This window comes from Saccostrea echinata, unplaced genomic scaffold, assembly GCF_033153115.1.
Source record: "Saccostrea echinata isolate AGI-Se365-2 ecotype Australia unplaced genomic scaffold, CSIRO_AGI_Sech_v1 ptg000054l, whole genome shotgun sequence".
Lineage (NCBI taxonomy): Eukaryota > Metazoa > Mollusca > Bivalvia > Ostreida > Ostreidae > Saccostrea > Saccostrea echinata.
The window spans coordinates 51,430,025-51,452,379 of record NW_026889803.1 but is presented as its reverse complement, the minus strand read 5'-3'; the positions used below and the strand labels follow the sequence as shown (position 1 = coordinate 51,452,379).

Here is a 22,355-nt window from a genome sequence, read left to right as displayed (position 1 = left end):
CAGAGAAAAGGCAAGGAAAAGTTCTGGATGCACAGGCTAAAGTCATTCCGCCCTAATGGTATTAACAAACTTAATGACTTCACCAGGATGAACGTGAACTAGACCCAATCCCGAATTGTAACAAACAAGTTCATTCTCTCTATATAGCGTAAACTTTACCGTTAATTCGTATTAATAATCCTGGAACAACCTACCCAAATATTTACAGCTCACATTTTTGTTTATTTCTTTTTTCCGATTTCCAAATTTATAATATATCCAAATTCATATTTCAAAATTGTCCTTCCATATTATCTTTCTTTAATTTCTTTTTATCATGTAGAGTTACGCTATTTTGAGAGAATAAGACAATATGTACGATTTACTGTTGGCCGTAATTAATTAGCGATAATTAATTCGTTCAATTATGTAAATCACACTTCACCGAGTACACCCGATAGACCGGACGCAATTCATAGCGCTCCGGATTTCTTTGTTCACAACTGTTTATAAACTCCAAATTAAACATGTAACCTTGTAAATATTTAGTGTTTGGTAGTTTAGTAGTAGTGCTAGTTGTTTTTGCTTCTCTATTTCCTTTGTTTTTATGACTTCTTAACTTTTTTCTTTGTCCTGAGAAAGGGACAGGTTGTCCCGAAAATTTGACAATTATTATTGTTCGTGTCGTTGGTCATTTTTAGTGCTTTGTATATATATATATATATATATATATATATATATATATATATATATATATATATATATATATATATATACATACATGTATATATATATTGCATAAATGGTCCCCCCCCCCCCAATAATTTTGCTGATATATAGATTACTATAGAAAATATAGCTACTATATGCTTGTGCCCCCTCAATAAAAACGTCTGATAACTTTTTTTTTTTTTTTTGGCTTGTCAAGGAATTTTTGTTAGTTGATAGTGCCCCCTCAACTGAAAATGTATGGCTGTCCCCCCCCCCCCCCCCCAAGCTGAAATTGCTTCCTACGGGCCTGCTTTGTGATCACATTACTTCCTTCTCTTTGAGCTTTTTTGGTGCAGCGATGACTCTCTCTCTCTCTCTCTCTCTCTCTCTCTCTCAAAAGACCCCTGATTCTAAAAAAAATGAAAGATCAAGATCACAAATTTTTACAATAGCTTTCCGATAATATCTCCAAAAGTCTTAGCTTTTACACAGCGCAGTGGTTAGAGTGGCCAGTTCGAATCCCTCTGCGGGATGTTGAGACCAGCCCTTAGGATGAGACCTTATAAATCGAGGTATTTTGTCACAGTAGGTGCGGGCACACAAAAAATATCTCTCACTGCTTAATGACCATAAGTGTCGTGTACAGGTTTAAATTTGCCCTCCACTGGCAGTTGCATGGTGGAATCTCAATATGAGATTCTCAAAGAGAAATAAAGCAAATAAACAACTATTAGATTTTAAAGTGAAGTATTATAAACTCCTGTGGTTTTTTCAAACAATTCAAGGTAAGAAATTCATATATTACATAAAATGGTTTCTAGATGATAGTTTATCTTTGAACTTAAACGTTTTGCAATGAAACTAAAGTTAACCAATCTCTCTAACGCATAGCAAGGTCATGATCAGAAATTCATATATTGAATGGTTTCCAGATTTAATTTAGAACTGCTTATAGATAAAATATGACACAACACGCTGTCGCGCTGTCACACAACTCGCTAACACAACTTTGTGATAGCGCAACGGCGAGTTGTGTGTTAGCGCGACGGCGTGTTGTCCGAACTTGTGTTGTTTAATGATGTGTTAGCGCGATCAGGCGTGTTCTGTGTTAGCGTGACAGCGTGTTGTGTGTTAGCGCGGTGGCGTGTTTTTTCTGAACGCGCTGTTGAGCTTTTGCAAATGGCCCTATCCGGACACCATAGAAAGGTCATGATCAGAATTCATATATGATATTGAATGGTTTCCAGATTTAATTTAGAACTGCTTATAGATAAAATATGACCCCTCTTGATTTTAAAATCAAAAAGTTAAAGTTCAAGGTCACAATCTTTTTTAGGTCTTCCACCTATTTATATTCTGACCTCATCCGAAAGGCACAAATTCCCTGAATAGATAGTTTTCAGTAGGCCCAAATTAGCAAGAGTTATTTCCCGTTGGCTGCCATATTGGAGGTCAACATGCTCATATTCCTTCATTGTTCAACATGTTCAACCAACTTTAACTTTTTATACTGGCCATTGTGAGGTAGGAAGCATTGTTTTTCAGAAAAATATACATATGTTAAAGCCTCCTTAATTTCATAATTTTTATTCTATAAAGATTTTTCCCCAAATTAATATTTCTGCTACACCCTCTAAGATTTGGTAAGACAAAGAGGAAAAATTACCAGGTTGACCACCAAGATGGCGGCCAAGGGAAATAACACGGAGAGAAAATATGTCATATGAAAACTATCTATTAGCTTGTTTTATTTCTTAAATGTATAAAATGCACATATACATATATATGATATCTTCATTGTGAAACCATATCAAAAAAAAAAAGTTATTATCTTCTCTATTAGGGAACAACAAAAATAAACATTAATCTTACAAATATAAATAGTTACATAGTGTTCTAGCAGAATTAGTTTCTGTACAGATTCTTTTTTTTAATACGACCAGTCTAATGCATACATTTTTTTTTTAACGAAGCTTCGAAACACAACTTTGTCTATCGTAGGGACCACCAGAGAATACCTGTGTCTAGTTTTATAAATGGAAATAAAATTTGACATTGTGAACGACAAGCCAAACTGACAATATATAACACCAGTCTCTGACTGAACGTGAGAACAGTTTACAGTGCTGGTTGTCAGAACATTCCAGGTTAATCATATTTACAATGTCTTTCTACTTAATTCAGAAGTATGCGTGTTAAGGTCAGACGATACGTTCCTCAAATATCTGTTTTGCATATCTTCGTATTATGTGGAAAATATTCAAAATTTTCGTTACATTCTGATTTCTAAACTGGTTTCTAATTGTCTTTAAAAAATTGAAACACTAAAAATTGTGTTATTGGCTAATTAAGTTTTTTCCAAAAGGATTTTATAGGAAACAACATCCTCTGGTATCTTGCACAAATGCCTGGTAATGTACCTCAATTTTTTGCGAGTGAACATGTTAAAGTAGCAATACTTCAGTGACAAAATATTAGAAAAAATTATATATTATTGAGGAACGTATCGTCTGTCCTTAATGAACGCCTGTAACGCTGTACACTTGATTGTTTCTGACAATTTATTGTGTTTTTTTTTCCTTTGCACGAGGTATCACTATAATGACAGGTTATTTTGGTCCACCATTTATATAAGCAAACAAGAGGCCTAAGGACCTTAAGGGTCACCTGAGTATAATATACAACTCTGTAGAGGATCCATAGAAGTATAAAACAAAATTAACTGAAATATGAAGCTATGTTGCCCAAGAATTTCAAAAATTGGTAAAAACATCCTTGCACATTGTAACGTGCAAGACCCAAAAAATCTCTTTGGAATCGTACTTGGTTTTCCAAAGTCTTACAGGGATGATAATATGAATGCAAAATATACAAATACATGTACAATTAATGAACACTGGCCTAGTGTGTAAGGTATTCAATATATACAGATGTGCTTTTGTCACTTGCCTGGTGCTACAGATAAGTAAACAAACAGAAATTTACTCGAGGTGATGCCTCTAGGCTACATAAACAACTTAGCTGCTTGCCACTTGGTAATCCGAAATATCTGACGTTTTCCTGGCTTTTTTAACGATTTGATATTTTACGTGCCAGGAAAACGTCAGAACCGGCGCCATTACGAAAACTGGGAATTCGCCGCCTCCAACCGGAGGCGTTATTCTCGGGTTGATTTTTTGATACTTGCGAACCGAATTAAATGTCAAACTCACAGCATATCAACAGTACAGTACTTTAATACTCACCAACATCGTTTTTATGGTTCGTTTATATAGTGTATAATCCGATGAAAACATTTTATCTGACTGTCGAGATTTGTTTTCATTTCGTGCATTTTAAAATCTTGCAAGTCCTGTATCAAATGTGCAGTGATGTTTTCTTTTCATCGATATCGTCGAGTACTAGAAACATTGTGCTATTGATAACGCAGGTAGGTTAAGGCTTCCCGTAGAAAATCACAGTGCACTCTGTGCCTTCACTCCTCTGAACTACCAAAATATGACGTCATAATGGAAAATGACGTCAAGTAAATGCCAACTTGAGGTGTTATGACGTGGAGAGTGTCATGAATTTTACACTTTATTTTAAATTGCATGTAAAATGCTAGATAGCTTTTGCAAAATACAAGGGTCGTTAAAGGTTTTTTAAGTCTTATATGTCTGAATATTTTAAAAATACATCGCTTACGTACCCTTGATTGAAATTCATCATGTTCAAAATGCTTTCGAAAAATTTCCTTTTGAAATGTACCCCGTGGTTTGAGGTAGAATTTATTTTGTGTGTATAAAAGAGTCTGGCGCAGGTGATTAATGAGGATTAATCCGAGATTTTTTGTGAAAATCTGTAAGAAGAGGTTGTTCTCTAACTGAATCTTGCTTGGGAAAAATGTGTGATGGCTTTGTTTTAATACAGATTACGATATTTTGTGGAAAATACCCTCAAATTTGTAGGTAAGTTGAATTCCTCACGAAATATTTTGTACCCAAGTAATACTATGACTTTTCCCAAGCACATTTCGGATACACAAGGAAACGATGAGTTTATTTATATAACAAAATGTTAATAATTATTGTGTTAATCAGTTGCGCCGAAGCGATTTATGTGAAGCACTTCGAAAAATTATAAATGACCGTCACGTGATCAACAAAGTCATGTGATATCATAACAAACATGTTAATATAAAGCCGAGGGAACCCTCTATACAAATTGGACGTACTAAAGTACAAAACTTAGAAATTAAAACCAAAACCGACCTCGCAGTGAAATATTATGTTTTGAGCGCATTTTAAAGCTTCGGGAAGCCTTAACATAGCTGCGAAATTGTGAGTTTGGCATATAATTCGGTTCGCAAGTATCGAAAATCAACTCTGGTTGGACATGTTGGAGATGGCGAAATTTCCAGTTTTCGTAATGGCGCCGGTTGTGACGTTTTCCTGGCACGTAAAATATCAAATCGTTAAAAAAGCTATGAAAACGTCAGATATTTCGGATTATTATACCTCCACTGTAATTACTCTATATAAAATTAATACCATAAAACTGTCTATTTCCACGAGAAGAGACTATTTCCCTCATCTGAGGACTACTCCCTGGAAAATCAGAGCTACTCCCTGGGACTACTCCCTCATGATTTTTTAGTAAATAAATCAATATTTATTAGTAATTTTAACCAATCAAAGTGTTCAGTGGGCGGAGCGTTTAAGAAATCTCGAGTCTGTGACGTCATGTTATTAGCAATGTAACTATGACGTCAAAACATTTCGACATGCGATGTCAAAATCATACTTGGATTCTAGCGAAATGAAGGCAACGATAATTCTTCGAAATGTCAGTGAAAATACTTTTTAAAAATAATTTAATTGTTTTAGGACACGATGCATTCTTACTTATAACAATGTGTTAAACCGCATGTATTTGTGATTTTGCCTCTACATTTTTTTTTTTAAATGTCGGAATGTCTGGTGAAAAATTTAAATCGTCTATGATTGTTTCGGTATAATAAAACAGTTATGGAATGGGAACTCGGGAAATAGCAAATTTATGGTTCCCCTCGGCAGGAAACTATTTCCCTCGGCGGCTTCGACGCCACGGGAAATAGTTTCCTCCCTCGGGGAACCATAAATTTGCTATTTCCCTCGTACCCATTCCATAACTGTATACTAGCCACTTGGTAACAGGTACCAATATTCTTGGATATAACAAAAAGTTGGCAATACTTGTTACCAGCACTCTCCACTTGGTTTAGTATACAACATGGCTATTTGCCACTTGTCAGTAACTACAACATTTACCCTAGTCACCCTGCCTTTCTGTTCATTTTGATACTTTTTGCAGTCTCTTGCCACCTAAACTCTGATCTCCATGAATTTACCTGACAATAAGTCATCAACTGTCAAACAGAACACTACAGTATACACATAATGAGCACAAATGGCCCTTTTGCTACATAAATAATCTTTATATCAATTTTTATACTGCTTTCCAGGCAATAATCTGACTTTGAGCATGCTTTGCTCATTTAAACCAAAAATTCACTTTTATTTTGTATCTATTTATATAGCATTCTTTCTTGTATTTTCATTTCATCAAATAACCTGTTAATTAAATTATATACAAGGATTTCCTGATTTAACACAATTTAGCAAAGGTGAGTAACTCTCATTTGCTTCACTTATTGCAATTTTGTTCTCTGTTTGCTTCCTCGATACCCAGGAACAGAGAAAAGGCACATATGCTTATAATTATATTTATATTATTGCTTTTAGTCTGTTTGCTTAATACCCAGGGGCAGAGGAGGAGATTTTCAAGATATAAATGCATTTTTGCTATATAATCAATAGCGCCCCGTCCAAACACCAGATCCCCTGACCCAGAGGCCATGAAATTCACAATTTTGGAAGAGGCACTTTTGCCCATCATAACTTTGCATTTAGTTTGTTTGCTTAATACCCAGGGGCAGAGGAGAAGATTTTTAAAGCATTAATTCATTTTCAGTATATGATAAATACTACCCCCACCCCCACCCACAGAACCCCTGACCCATGGGGCAACATCTTTCACAATTTTTAAAGAGGCACCCTTCCTCATCATAACTATGTACTTAGTTCATCGGCTTAATACCCAGAAACAGAGGAGAAGATTTTCAAAGAATTGAAGCATTTTCACTATATAATCATTAGAGCCCCACCCTAACCCCTGATCCAGGGACCATGAAATTCACAATGTTCTTGGATTTATAATTAATAAACTTGATAATTTTACAAAACTGAAAAGAAACTTGAATTGGAAAACTTCAGTTTCATACAGCCAGGGAAATGTTTCAGAATGCTAATGGGTATGGGACCTGGAGTAGTGATACATTCTGAATATGTTAAACTGTAATTTGAGACATATTTAATATTATTCATCTTCTGTTTTTATGTTAATTTTATTTTTGAATTTTGTATAATGATTGAATGAATAAAAGAAGTAAAAATCTTTCACTTAATATTTCCCAATATTTCCCAGTTTAGAGAAAATTTGTAGTGTTTCCTGGGACAGGAAATACCGGTTTTTACCACTGGTATTTCCCAGTCAACCCTGACCGACGGACAACTGGTGATCAGAAAAGCTCACTTGAGCTTTCAGCTCAGGTGAGCTAAAAAGGGGGGGGGGGCTGAAAACATAACTCAAGATCACTGGGCCATAACGCTCATCTTGGATCTGCTGTTCTCCAGATCTCTTAAAAATTTTCCTCTCTTTATTCTGATGAGAAATTTTGACCCAATTTTGTGACCCCACCCCACACCAGAGGATGCTGACTTAATTTAAATCCACTGCATCAATATCAGTAAGAGTGGCCTAACTGTTCTGGAGGAAAAAGGTTTTCTCTGTATATAAGCATTTTGTAAAAATTATTGATTAATCATGGCACTTGTTTTTAAGAGGAAAATTTTCAGTCTTCCCCATAACCCCCCCCCCCCCCCTGGAAGATTTTCTACCCATATTGTGACCTGATCTTACACCCTTTTTGTCTGATATGACAAATTCTGGCCTGCTTCTCGAAATTTTTTCCTTTATATTCTGATCCCCTATTGGGACCCCTTCTTAGTCCTGGGGGCCATATAAATTTAAACAATGTAGAATCTATAGTTCTATACTATGTCAGGAAGGGAGCATAGCCCTTCACATACATAATTTTGAATCCCCTTTACTCAAGGATGCATTGTGCCAGTTAGGTTGAAAATGGACCAGTGGTTCTAGAGAAGTTGAAAATATGTCATATAGAAGGAGGGACAGATGCCAGACAATGGTAATCACAAACACTCATATGAGCTTAAAGCATAGGTAAGGCTAAATATTAGACAACTTTGTTTCAGTGCATGGTGTTATGAACAATATTTATTTTGCAGACATTTTTACCATGATGCCAGGCATCCTGGAATATGTCTGCAGCATAATGTGGTTCAAAACACTATGTTCAATGAAAAACAATTACAAGTATTTCTTAAATGAATCCTTCTTCACAAAAAAATATATTGTGCTGGATTCATTCATGTCATGATTTTATTAAATCTTAATCCTGCAACTTTCTGCCTTTTTGTATAATCATACAGCAAAATTTTGATTATATTTCTGATAATAATCATGAGTCTAAAAAAAGAAACATTATTGCATGGTGATATGAATGAACACAAATGTAAACGAGACAGAAATGAGCTTACACTGTAAATATAATAAAAGTATTATACCTTGGCAAAACATATTAACACTGGGAAAATAGGTGTATAAATTAGATAAAAATAGGTAATATTGTTATTTGAATGGAGAATACAGCTGAAAAAAATAAAATGTTTATGGAGGATATTATGATAATCAGTGAATTCACAACCTGCTGTACAACCTGTCACTAAGACACTTAATCTTGTAGGACTCAGAAACCAGCAGCAGTTCGACATTATGCAAGAGAAAAACACACATCAGCAGTGCACACTTTTATACACTCGATCTGTAATACATGTATCATAGATAATACTTGTGGTTTGTTTACAATGGTTTGTCAGTTTGTTTCACACTTCGGAATGTATAGCTTTCTTGTATATGATATCACAGATGAGGGCTGCTAAAACAGTTTTAATACATATAAAACTGAAGCACTTAAAAACAGTAACAAAGTGAGCTGACTGGACATAATTCCAAAAGTCATTCTGGACGGTTATTTTATATTTCTCTCTGTCTGATGAGAAATTCATTTCTCCTGATACCATGCTGGGCACTTTCACAAAAATACACAGTGGACAGTTAAAATGGAATCAGTTAAATCACAAATTAGGGGTGGGAATTTGAGATCCTTGGAATTCAGAATGGGATTTTAGCCTGCTCCTCCAGAAAAAGAAGCTGATCCACCAGGAAGCAGTCACTGGGGTTCTTGACAAATTCTCGGAGACCCTGCATGATGGTTTCCTCCGAGTCCACTGAGGAAGTCTTCAGGTATCGCGCCTGTTTCAGGTAATCATAAGCCTTCTGGAATGCCTCCTCTCCCAAGATCCTCTTACACTCCCTTACAGCAAAAAAAAAATAATGTGTCCAATCAATCATTAACTCTTTTAATGATATATAATTAAAACTTTTTTACCTCCTCTTCAATAGTTCCAATTTATAAATTTTCACATATTTTTGACAAATTTAGGACTTTATAGAAAATTCCCATACAGTAGAATATCCAGTAATACCTATTTAACAACATGAACATGCACAAAACATTTTTTTTAATTGATGTGTCAAAAACAGTTTGATGAATTACCAATTATCTTTTCATGGGAAAACCCTGAAAAATCTCCAGCAAACACTAACAATTTGCTCAACTTGACATAATTCAGTTTATTTTGTTCTTATTTTAATGCCTTGCTTATTTCTTCACATATTTCACAACAAAAAAAAAAATGTAAACAAACAAGTTCAATATGTAATATGTTATTTATCCCTAAATAAGTATTATTTTTTTGTTCATTTTTAATAAATACCAGTAAATGAAATCATTTTCTTTTTTTTTTTTTTTTGGTTAAGACTGCATAAGATGAAATATGTAGATTTTTTTCTGGAAACATTGGTTATCACGTTAGTATATTCATCATCTTTAAAGTTCAAAAGTCAAGGTTATTGAGGATACAGGGCTCTTGATTGTCTATATGTGGGACAGTTGAAAGGCCCCACTTGAAATTCAAAAGAGGCACATTTTGATGAATAAATCTATCATTTTTCTTAATAGTCAGTATCCCCCATAAAATTAAAATCATATATTTGGAGAAACAATAAATAAACTTGCTACTCATGCTTTTGCATATTGCAAAATGGAAATTTAGGTGATCAAACACTAGAACCCCCAAATATGATGAATTTTATTCCGAAAATTCCCATCAAGTTGGTAGTATTGTAACAGCCCTGTGCTCACTACCAAACAGTGGTGTGAGAGACCTGGGATATTACTGTGTTATCTTGAAAAGCATTTTAAGTGTTTTTATTACTACATGTGTTCTTTATTTGTGCAGTCGACAGACTGGTGAATATACATGTATTTTGAATTTACTTTTCTGATTGATTATCAACATCATTATAAATAAAATGTCAGAGCCTACATCTTATCCAGAATAAGTCATTTTGACAACCAACAGAATATTGATCACCTTAAGTGAAAATGATTGTCATTACTTAAATATCACCTGCACCTTCAAGGTGTAACATTTTCATTTTTACAACTACCTTGATATTTCAGCATTGCTATTGGATGCATTTGCACTTTAATGCATAGGATTTGACTGAATTTGAAAATGAACTTTTTTTACAACTACCTTGATATTTCAGCATTGCTATTACATGCATTTGATTTCCTTTAATGCATAGGCTTTTACTGAACTTTAAAACAACTTTGTTGAGGAAAGTTTATATCCAAATACCAAAATCTGCATAAATTGTAAGATCAGTTTTAAAAAGTCTGTATGCCTACTTCACAGAGAACATGAAATAGTAATAGTAAAATAACTTGATTACTTTGTGAGGTTTTTAATTTTTTGTTCCCTAACAACAGGCCCAAATGCACCAGCTTCCTTGTCATCTGCCAGAGACATGGTGGATTCTGGAAATATACAGAAAACATGATTTAATAAACTTGAATTTCCTGAAAAACAGAAAGAGCATGATAATTATTATAAAGACACACAAAAATATAAAAACACTTATTATTATCTGGATCTAATAAGGTGTACAAAGACTAGAATGGGCATTACAGTAAAACTATAATGAACTCACTGGGACCTGTGAAATTACTTCGCTATATCCATCATTTGTTATATACGTACAAGAAATTTGTTAAATTTATATAGCTGGGGATCCAAGAAAAATTTGCTATATCCATGAATTCGCTATATCCGTGTTCGTACTAAACGAGTTTTACTGTATCTTTAAATATCATGAGGCCAAAGGTTGAAGGCTGTACATGAATACACCTGAAGGTAAAACCTCTTAACACCTCCACTTTAACTTAGATAACCAATTTTATTTCCTATATTTTCTCTTATAATTTTCTTCTTATAATAAGTCTCTACTTGATATTTTAAGCAAAACTGCATATCTTGTCCAAGCATAAGATTGATACAAAAACAATTCATGCACTATACATAAGATTGATTTCAACAAAGCCTTAGAAAGACGTCATAGTTAACATTATCAATGAATTTATCCAATGATAAATTATAACTTATGTGGTACTGCAATTTACCATCAGCTTTAATAGTAGCCATTAATCAGAATGTACAATTCTAGCTGAACAGGAAATTAAAAAAAAAAAACACTCTTCCATTTTCTTCCATTATCACAGAATTTCCTTTTAAACAGAGACATAATTGAAGACCAAGAAATTGAATCACCTGACTATAATATAAAGTACATGTACTACGCTGTCTATATTTCTCACAATTTATTTTTACAGTTTGAATTCATGAGTAAGACCACACTTCTGCTAAATTTAAAGGTCAGCTTGGCAAAGTACTGCATGACAGAAGTTAGGAAAAGAAGTTGATATCTTTTCACACATTTGCCATTTATTTGTTTATATAACTGGCAAATAAACTAGTTCTCTGACCTGCATCATCGCCTTTGGCTAACACATCCTGCATAATATTGTATAACTGGTCCTCATCATCAACAAGAGTCCCCAAGTTTGAAGATGCCCTAGATTTTTCAGTACCCTGATATGGGGACGCCTCAGATTTATTAGCTTTTACTGTTCTCTCTATGACGGTTTCTTCAGCTTCATCTGATTCAGAATCATCACCAGAGAAATCATTATCAAACTGTGAGTAGTAAGTGTCCGCTAGTTCTGGGTTCTCAGGTATTCCTAAACAGTAAACAAGGAAACCTGGTTATTTAGTGAAATCTTGCAAAGTATGCTTTATAATAGTATTATGATTCAAACAGTATTGTGAAATTCAATAAACCAGCAGATCCAAGGGTTGAAGTAAGGTGCAATATCTCTTGATCTTCTGAGTATTCAATATACATGTATATGATAAAAAATTATGAACAGTCTGCCACGACAGTGGAAAATAATCTTTCATATGGATATCTACCCTTGGGAAAAAAAATCCTGGATCTGCCTAGGGAATAATTTTACATATATGTAAATTCTGTACATCAACCATTTATACTTAACATAAAATCAATATGAATACAGTATAAATATGTACTCTTTACATTTTTCTTTTAACTGGCAAAATGTATTACAACTTTGATTTACCTAAACCTGTGCAATCGATAAAATTAAAAAGATAAATATTCAAAATAATAAATCATTTCAATGGATTACATTTGTATATGATTTATCAAAACATCTAAAAGAGCATATATTCAAATTTACACATAAACAATAACAAAAAGAAAGAAATTTAATTTGCAAAAGAAGAGATATACTTGTATTTTTCAAAAAAGAGTTTTGTTAGATTGGTGCAAAGAAAAGTGTGAACAATGGGGAGATAATCCTACATAATTATAGAGGATTAAGAGAATGATTCTTGGTAGGGCTTACCATCTTTAAAATCTAGTGAAGAATTTCTGATGTCATAAATCATTTTATCTTTGAGGGGGGTTATAGGTCGTTCATCAGGATTACTAACTGATCGAGGGACTGTCAATGTTTTGGAAAGGGGCATGACTATGTCAGCATCATCATCACTTTCCTCGTCATCTTCATTTATCAAAACTGAAAGAAGACATCATGTGTTCTCTTTACTTTCACTTTTAATCTTTTAAAATAAAACATATGCTTTTTTTCTTGAAAAGGGCAGTGGTTCCAAGTTTAAATTTGAATGTAAAGTTTCAATATATTATTCAAATAATGTTGAATACATTTCAATTTGATTTCAGTTTGATGGCTTAGATACTGTATGGGTATAAATTGGTGCAATTCAGTGTTCATTTTTAGCAATCAATCAGTCAATTCAACACAAAAAAGGACTGCTATTAAAAAACACATCAGAGATATCTAATATCATGTTAGTATTTCTTACTGAACACTTATGATGCTAAAAATGACATCTTAAAACTTTTTTTTTTTACAAAAACAAGTATCATATTAAAAGAGGTTCTGAAATTGCATTCTAGGCAAAATTTCTGAATATAATTTTTAAAAAAAAAAAACACTGTGTTAGGTAAGGTACAATAAACATCACTATTTTTACCAAGTTTCTCTGGTCCAGAAAATCCTTTAAAGAACATTTCATTTCAGTTACACCAAAACTTTAAATTCAATGTTTATATACATCTATATACACTATTAATATACATAAATAAGTTTGAATTCAAGATTTTTATCAATTAGAATATAACATTACTTATTTTGGGTGGGGGTGGGGGGTGAATTCTGCCTGAAATTTTTTTAGAAGGTAATGTGGAAAAGTGCCACACACAAACCACTCACTAGGTGCAGTGCGGGACCCAAACCGACTCTTCTGACCTTCAGCTGCTATAGTAGGGCCTCCCTTCACAGTGAGAGCTGCTTTAAACATCTCCCCCTCCCCTGATCCTCCAGCCCATGCAGGCACCTGTCAAAGAGTAATATTAAAAAATGTTAAGAAAAATGCATAAAATTACTAGAAATTGATCTCATATACTGAATAAAAAGATTTATTATTTCTGCACAAAGAGACATCTTAATATGAAAATATCCATAACATAAAAACTGGATATAAAATACAATGGTATTATTCCAAACATCAGTAGCATTTCAAATGGTATATTGATTCATATTCTAAATCACTATACCATCCTAGTTTACTCACACTGGATTTATGGAGAGTACTCTGAATTCTGGAGTTTCTTTCCTGATTTTCTTTTAATTGCACTTTTGCTACCTCTCTGAAAAAAAAAAAAACAAGAGGCCCATGGGCCACATCGCTCAACTGAGCACATTGGCTAGGAAAAAAAGCAAAAAAAATCAGTTCAGTATTGAAAAGTTTATGGGGGGGGGGGGGGGGTTGGGGGGGGGGTTGAATTTTAAACTACCTAATGATGCGTCATATCAATATAACAAATGGCTTTGCTGTTCTTGAGCAGCAGACTTTTTTCCCATATATTCATTTGTAAAACTTTGATCCCCCATTGTGGCCCCACCCTACCTCCGGGGGCCCTCATTTGAACAAATTTCATTCTACACTCCCAAGGATACCTCCATACTAATTTGACTAATCATAGCTTTTCTGTTCTTGAGAAAAAGATTTTTTCCTATATAATCCTCTGTAAACTTTGACCCCCATTGTGACCCCATCCTATCCTGGGGGGGGGGGGGGGGGGGTCATGATTTGAACAAACTTCAATCTACACTACCTGAGGATGCTTCCATATAAATATGACCAATCATGGCTTTACTGTTCTTAAGAGGAAGATTTTTAAAGATATTTTCCTATATATTTCTATGTAAGACTTTGATCCCCCATTGTGGCCCCACCCTACCCCCGGGGGTCATGATTTGAACAAACTTGAATCTACACTACATGTACATGAGGATGCTTTCACTTCAAACTTCAATCTACACTACCTGAGGATGCTTCCATATAAATATGACCAATCATGGCTTTACTGTTCTTAAGAGGAAGATTTTTAAAGATATTTTCCTATATATTTCTATGTAAGACTTTGATCCCCCATTGTGGCCCCACCCTACCCCCGGGGGTCATGATTTGAACAAACTTGAATCTACACTACATGTACATGAGGATGCTTCCACTTCAAACTTCAATCTACACTACCTGAGGATGCTTCCATATAAATATGACCAATCATGGCTTTACTGTTCTTAAGAGGAAGATTTTTAAAGATATTTTCCTATATATTTCTATGTAAAACTTTGATCCCCCATTGTGGCCCCACCCTACCCCCGGGGGTCATGATTTGAACAAACTTGAATCTACACTACATGAGGATGCTTCCACGTAAGTTTCATCTTTCCTGGCCCAGTGGTTCTTGAGAAGATTTTTAAATGATGCCATTATTTTTTCACTAATTCCTAGTTATCTCCCCTTGAAAGAGGACGTGGCCCTCCATTTGAACAAACATGAATTCCCTTTACCCAAGGATGCTTCATGGCAAGTTTGGTTGAAATTGGCTTAGTGGTTCTGGAGAAGAAGTCTAAAATGTGAAAAGTTTACAGACGGACGGACAGACAGCTAGACAGACGGACAGCTGGACAGACGGACGATGGACAAAGTGTGCTCAGAAAAACTCACTTGAGTTTTCAGCTCAGGTGAGCTAAAAACCCAACATACATTTAAACTAGAATTTCAAAATCATCATAAAAAAGGCAAAGAAAATTAAATCTATAGCAGATACAACATACATGTAGCTATTTCATAAAGACTCTCAGTGAAAGTACCCTCAAAGAAACCTGCTCTCATCTATGTATCAAAGATTTTTGTCAAAGAGCCCCAGCAGAGAAAAAGATGTAATCAAACTGTCATAGTACTCGGAAAAGTGATCTTAATTTTGGATAAAGAGTCCCTTCACAGAATTTTATTTTAAAAAAACCCAATCATTTGTTATGAAATGGATCCCAGTACAGGTCAAAGGACACCATTACTTTAATAATCATTATTATAAAGTTTTCTTTTAATACATTATGCTTTGGAAACATTAAAAAACATTGGTCATTGAGCCTTAAAATACAATTATGGTGATGGGAAGGGGAGTGGCCACACTTTAAGACCTGATGACATTTTGAAAATCCATTGATAGAGATGGACAGGAGGCTAATAAAATAATTAATTATTTTCACTGCATTTTTTTTTTCAAAGTAAATATTCCTTCCATAAGAAAATGAACTAACCTGAGCCTTTTAGCCTCCATATCAGCTTGTTGGAGTTTCCTTAATCTCATTCTTTCCCTTGGGGGTAAGTTTTTCAATTTCACCTCCTCCTCTCTGGACTTCAAGTCACTCAAGTAAGACTTTTCAGTGCTGGCAAAGATGCAAAGAATAAAATTAATATCACTATAATTCCAATATATTTCAATATTTACATAATGCATATTTTATATAATAAATAAATATAAAAGTATATGTCCTTACAGTAACTTAGCAATATCCTCAGCATCTCTGCTACTGTTTTCTTGACTTTTGGCATGAAATTCTTTTGACAGTTTCTGAAAGTAGTGATTTTCTATAAATTCCATGTTGGTAAGATTACCTGATAAGTTTTATTGATATTCTATTCATACAGCATACATGTAACAGGTAACGTGTGCACATTTAAATATCTGCCTTTTGATGTTCAAAAGAGAGCCTTCAAACATTTCACATTCTGAATAATTAGCTTCATAAAATGTAAGGGTTTTGATAATACTTTTTTTCTTTTTATTTCAATAAAAACATAAGTATTCTCTGCATACCAAGCACAACATTGGCATTTAGCCATTTTATATGTCACTGTGATGTAACTCGGTCCTCCATCAAAGATTATTTTGAAAATCTCAGTTCTTTTAATTGAATCCTCCCTTTTTGAAAGGGAACTGTAAAATCATTTATTTTGTGGGATAAAATTTTCTAGGTTTGAAAAAAATATTGGTTTGAGAGAATTTGATTTCTGTTTAAGATGAAATTACAACATTTTGTGGAGGATATGTACTTGCGAGTCTCTTCATCACACAAATTAAAATAAAATACATGTACTATCCTTACTGCGATATGGTTCTTGATCATGGGAACTTTTAACAAGTCTGTTGCTGATGGTCTCTTTTCTGGATCTTTGGACAACATTCTACAAGAATATAACAACAATTTTCGTAAATCATGAATCAAATTTATACCATGAAACCTTTTAAAAACAAACACACATACACACAAAATCTTAAAGCTTCAAGTCTTCTAAAAATAATTTGTGTTTTATCGGCATCAAAACATTCTAAATAAACACTGAAATTAAAGACTCTTTCAGGATAACTGTCATACTGCTACTTTGCAGGGGAAATTTATATATTGATATACCAAGTACTTTGGTGAATATGACATACCGGTAACAGCTATTGCTTTATAAATGCTAGCTAAAGAACTGTAGCCCTCTGAATAAAAATGTTGACAGCCTGGAGAGCTAAAATGTAACCCAAAGGAAAAAACAACCAATATATTTTGTGCACAAAAAGTTGCACTTGGTTCTGCATTGCTTTCTCCAAATTCTTACTTCAACTACACAAAAGCTCGATTTTCAAAAAATTTCTTAGACTTCTTTTAACTACTCTTGTAGTTGATATCTGCACGAAGCATGTTGGGTTGAATTGTCTTGCCACCCAAAATGGCAGTGTAAATAGGTGAAATTTTGGATGGTCTCAATTCAGGTCAAGAAGGGCCATTACCAAAAAAACAAAACTAAAAAAAAAAATAAAGAAATCGAGAAACAGCACACCTTTTTGTGTGCAGTAAATCTACATTTTTTACAGTGGGTGGCACTGTAGCTCTCTGGTTGTCCATCCAAATTTTTTCAGACCAGCGAGCTACAGATCTGGAGCTAAATAAGTGCCATTCAATTAATCTCGCTATACTATATCAATTTCTTCTGCAAAAGACAAGAGTTACTTATCATGAAAAGGTTTATACTTACAGTTTTAAAACATTGTTTAGTTCTGAAAATTTATCTGGTAGTTTTGGGACCTCTCCCTCTACAATCTTATACATCACTGCCATCAGGCTCTTCCCATCAAAGGCATGCTCAAGTGTACACATCTCATATAATATACAACCTATAGACCTGTAAAAACAATCTTATACATCACTGCCATCGGACACTACCCAATAAAGACATACTCCAGGGAACACATCTCATATAATATATTCATATAATGATTGACACTATCAGTTTACTATGACTACATCAGATTAAGATAACTGAATATTTCAACAAAATAAATACAAATTATTTTCATTTTCCATTAAATATTTCAATGTGAAAGATGACATCTAAACAAGTAATTTGAACTTTATCTTGTTTAGTGCATATTATTAAGGACAGATTAGCATAAAAATTGAATGTACATTACTTTTACATACCAAATGTCTGATTTAGAATTATATCCTTCATGCTTTAACACTTCTGGGCTCATATAATAAGGTGTTCCTGTGAAAGTTGATGCTAAATCTGTGGTACCCATCAATATTCGTGAAATTCCAAAATCTCCTATCTTAATCATATTTTGCCGGAGAAAAATATTTCTGAAAAACAAATTTAATTGTCTTATTCAATGTTAAACAAAGAAGTGTATTTATAAGACCATTCTCTCAAACAATACATTTCGGTACACACAGGATCACCCTAACAATGAAGAATTCTTTAAGCTTTATTTTTTAATGTCATCATGAAAAGTTTTTAAGATAAATGTGTACAAATCATTTTTACAAATTATGATATCACATTTTTGGGGGCAAATTTCATTGTCTTCAAGCATATTTTTTTCCTGCTGTACACACGTACAGCACAAACCCCTATGTTACATCAAAATGGTTATCTTTAATGTAATCATCCATTTCTAAATAAAGCCCACTTTCAACACTGCATCATTATTTTGATGTCAGCATGTGATATTATATAAATACTGCATGTAGTTGAGTGTAACATTGAAAATTTTCATCCCAAGAAAACCATTGTCAACCGAGGCTCAGCCGAGGTTGACAATGGTTTTCTTGGGGTGAAAATTTTCAATGTTACACTCAACTACATGCAGTATTTATTATATTATGCTGAATGTTTTATACAAATACATATTACAGTGAACCTTGCGCGCATGAATTCTGCGCAGTCAATATTTTTTGGAATAACACCAGTCGTCAAGCAATGTTAACTGTTGCTACGCTGGTGGGCGTGGCTTCATTATTCAGCGGGTAATAGTGTTTTTTAACAAATGTTTCTTGACGAATCAGATTCAACTAATTTACATGAAAGTATAATATTATATAAATATTGCATGAAGTTGAGTGTAACATTGAAAATTTTCACCCCAAGAAAACCATTGTCAACCGAGGCTCAGCCGAGGTTGACAATGGTTTTTTGCGAGGGGTGAAAATTTTCAATGTTACACTCAACTACATGCAATATTTATCATATTATACTGAATGTTTTAAACAAATACATATAACAGTGAACCTTGCGTGCATAAATTCTAAGTCACTATTTTTTCGGGATTTCACCCGTCGTCAAGCAATGTTGACTGTTGCTACGCTGGAGGGCCTGGCTTAATCATTCAGCGGGTAATAGTGATTTTTAACAAATGTTTCTAGACGAATCAGATTCAACTAATTTACATGAAAGTATAATATTAATGTTTAACATGTAAATAAAAGATCTGAACACAGGGTATTTGAATGTCACTGCTGCTTGTTAGTCCTCAAAAGGTGCGGTATTCTAGCTACCGTATATACTCGCCTATAAGTCGGTTTTTTGGGAGTTAAACTTTGGTCCAAAACTCTATATCCGACTTATACGCGAGTTATAAAAAGACTGGTATTTTAGCAGGTCAATCCCTCTAATTTAAACTTAAGAAATACAACCGACTTATAGGCGGACCGACTTATAGGCGAGTATATACGGTATAAAATCAAAAATGGACAGATAGTGCACATCTTAGAAGTATCCTGTACAATGACTCCTACAAACAAAGTATACCATCAGTGGCTACAATCTTAATTTTCTTTTGTCCTGATAGAATATATTGAATGCACAAAACATTCATATTGACCTCTCCAGAAAATAGATTCTTTACTACCAAAATATAACAAATAAGTTGCAGCACACAGCAGATAGGCATGTGTAATCTGAAAATTGCCATGTATACTGAGCATGTAATTAATAAATTGTGTCAGAATTTTTAGTAAAAGTTTTAATAAAATTAATTCAATAGTTTTGGTGCAAAATGCAGGAGTCTATGACCTCTTATACATTCATTCATTGCAATTTGAAAACATGGAGTGAAAATGGAGTTAAGATACAGCATCTAAGTTTTGCATCAAACGGTGTATCTCTAAAATCTAAATGCAACATATGTACAAGCTGGGTGTATATACTATAAAGCATAAGCTTAAACGAAACTAGATGCTGCCCTTAATCACATTCTTCTAAATATGAATGCGAGTGCAGATAAAGGACTTGAATAAAACATCAGTAGATACACCAAGCATATGTCATAATTTTCTTAGAATCCCACTTAATTAGCTAAAACATAACTAAAATTTTGCGGATGGACAAAAATTATTACACAGGAGATCTTATTACCTGGTTTTTAGATCCCTATGAAGAACACGCCTCTGATGCATGTAATGGACTGCTAACAGTAGTTGAACAAACCAGTCCATTATCAACTTAGAATCCAGCTGCTGTTTATTCTTTACACATTCATTTATCTTACAATCCAAATCACCTCCCTTCAAAAGCAAAGACTTACAGGTGAAATAAATATTGTTATAGTATACAATTAATTTCTTTTTAAAAGTTCACAAAACCAAAGACATTTTATTTTATATAAAGTTGTGACAATATTGGACAATAATATATTACATTTTTCACTTTATATGGAACATTTAAAAGTTACCTCACAATATTCTGTAACAATACAGAATGATTCTCCATCTATGAAACTGTCATGAAACTTAACAATGCTTGGGTGATCAAGTTTGGACAAGACCCTGGCTTCTCTTACTGCATCAACAGTCTCATCTGGTTGAAGGTCTCCAACAGATATCTCCTTAAGTACTTTTCTGATTGTATTGAAAAAAGTATGTTGCTTAAATTTCACATTCTAATGACTATGTTTATAGCAAGCATAGCTAGCTCTTAAAGCATCACCTGGGCAAAGAGAAAATGAATTCGGACTGCAATGCAAATGCATCTCACTGCTAACTATGTTCTCATGGTAACAAGAAAAGTTCAACAAACTGTCCCCAAGTTTTACACTACTGATGAATTAAGCACAAATATAATAGGTATATAAGAAATGTTTTAACCTTCTATCAATACTTTAAGCTCCCAAATAGCCGTTGTATCCCATTACACCTTAAGACATGCTATTTGCAATACAGAAAAGCCATAAAATTGAAAAATATAAGCATAGGATTAAACTTATAATTTCTCGTTAATTTTTTTCTTTCTAAACTGTCAAAACATGAGACATGGCAAGCAATTTACGTACAAATCATATTCCTCTGTGTCTGGGTTTTTTGATCTCAGATCCTTGCATAGATAAGCTGTGCCAAAGTTGCCCTTTCCAAGTTTTTTGACGATTTCATATCGATTGGCTAGCACCCTGGACGTCTTCTTTGATGATTCTTTTTTCCTGTGAGACATCTTTGACAAAGTCTTTGTCATGCAGCCTTGGAATTCTGCCAGCTACCTTCCACAATTAATTATCCGTCTGCTTTTGTCCTTCGACTTGCAACGTTCATAACATCGATATATATATTCAAAAGCAGAAAATTACCTCATAATTATAACACCATGATAATATATAGTCAAACTTTGTAGTTACTCCTTCTTAAAACAGTATCACATGTTTTCGTTGCAGTGTGTCAATCGGCCATGTTTTTAGCGTCGCTCGTTACAGACGACATAGGTACATTGTGCATCGTTTTCTGGCTGTATATATCTTTGTTGCAAATTATCTGTGCTACTAGGGGATCAGTTAAGTAAATATTTATTGATGTACCTCTATGTTTTCCCCCCTACAGGTAATCTACAGGTGCTACTGTTTACGTGCAGGTACCCGTTCTTGCCAAAATGCACCCTGGGATCAATCTGGGTCATCAATATGTTTTATAAAACAAGAACCAGCGCCACTTTAAATTTCCGGAATATTTTAGAACACAGACACTGATGCAAAACTTCATTTATTTTTAAATTATTTATTTCCAAATGCTTATAGTTAAACAAGAAAATAACAACATAATTATCTCTAATTTACACTGTATAAACATCTGTTTGTAAAATCATAGGAGCTCGACTAGAGGCCACAATGCTAACCTGATTCCATTAGAATTCTAAGAAGTCAGTAAATTTTTTAAAAGAAGGGGGCATGATTTGTTCACACTTGTATCTACACTAACTGAAGATGCTTTAATATTTTCTTTGACTAATCATGGCATCTTTTAGATAATTTTTTTTCCTAGGGGA

At 33.8% G+C, this 22,355-nt stretch overlaps 1 protein-coding gene across 1 annotated transcript; it reads right to left on the bottom strand.

The window, feature by feature from the left end:
- Positions 1-8,194: 8,194 nt before the first annotated feature.
- LOC133206240 (serine/threonine-protein kinase Nek11-like) lies at positions 8,195-21,966 on the bottom strand. Its single transcript, XM_061342190.1, has 14 exons — positions 21,379-21,966; positions 20,782-20,947; positions 20,466-20,614; positions 18,251-18,412; positions 17,805-17,951; positions 16,889-16,967; positions 16,280-16,353; positions 16,040-16,168; positions 14,001-14,076; positions 13,640-13,763; positions 12,749-12,922; positions 11,807-12,061; positions 10,717-10,801; positions 8,195-9,229 (listed from the first exon to the last, which is right to left on the bottom strand). Exons 1-14 carry the CDS (start codon positions 21,552-21,554, stop codon positions 9,028-9,030), a joined length of 1,998 nt encoding a protein of 665 aa, XP_061198174.1. The 5' UTR covers positions 21,555-21,966; the 3' UTR covers positions 8,195-9,027.
- Positions 21,967-22,355: the final 389 nt, after the last annotated feature.

What these genes read in the sequence shown, in the direction of transcription:
- LOC133206240 (XM_061342190.1), bottom strand. Translation starts at nt 21,554, where the DNA reads ATGACAAAGACTTTGTCAAAGATGTCTCACAGGAAAAAAGAATCATCA. An exon ending in GAGGATATTGCTAAGTTACT is followed by an intron (nt 16,169 to 16,279) that starts GTAAGGACATAT and finishes CATCTTTGCCAG; the next exon opens with CACTGAAAAGTCTTACTTGA. An exon ending in TGGGTCCCGCACTGCACCTA is followed by an intron (nt 12,923 to 13,639) that starts GTGAGTGGTTTG and finishes GTCTTCTTTCAG; the next exon opens with TTTTGATAAATGAAGATGAC.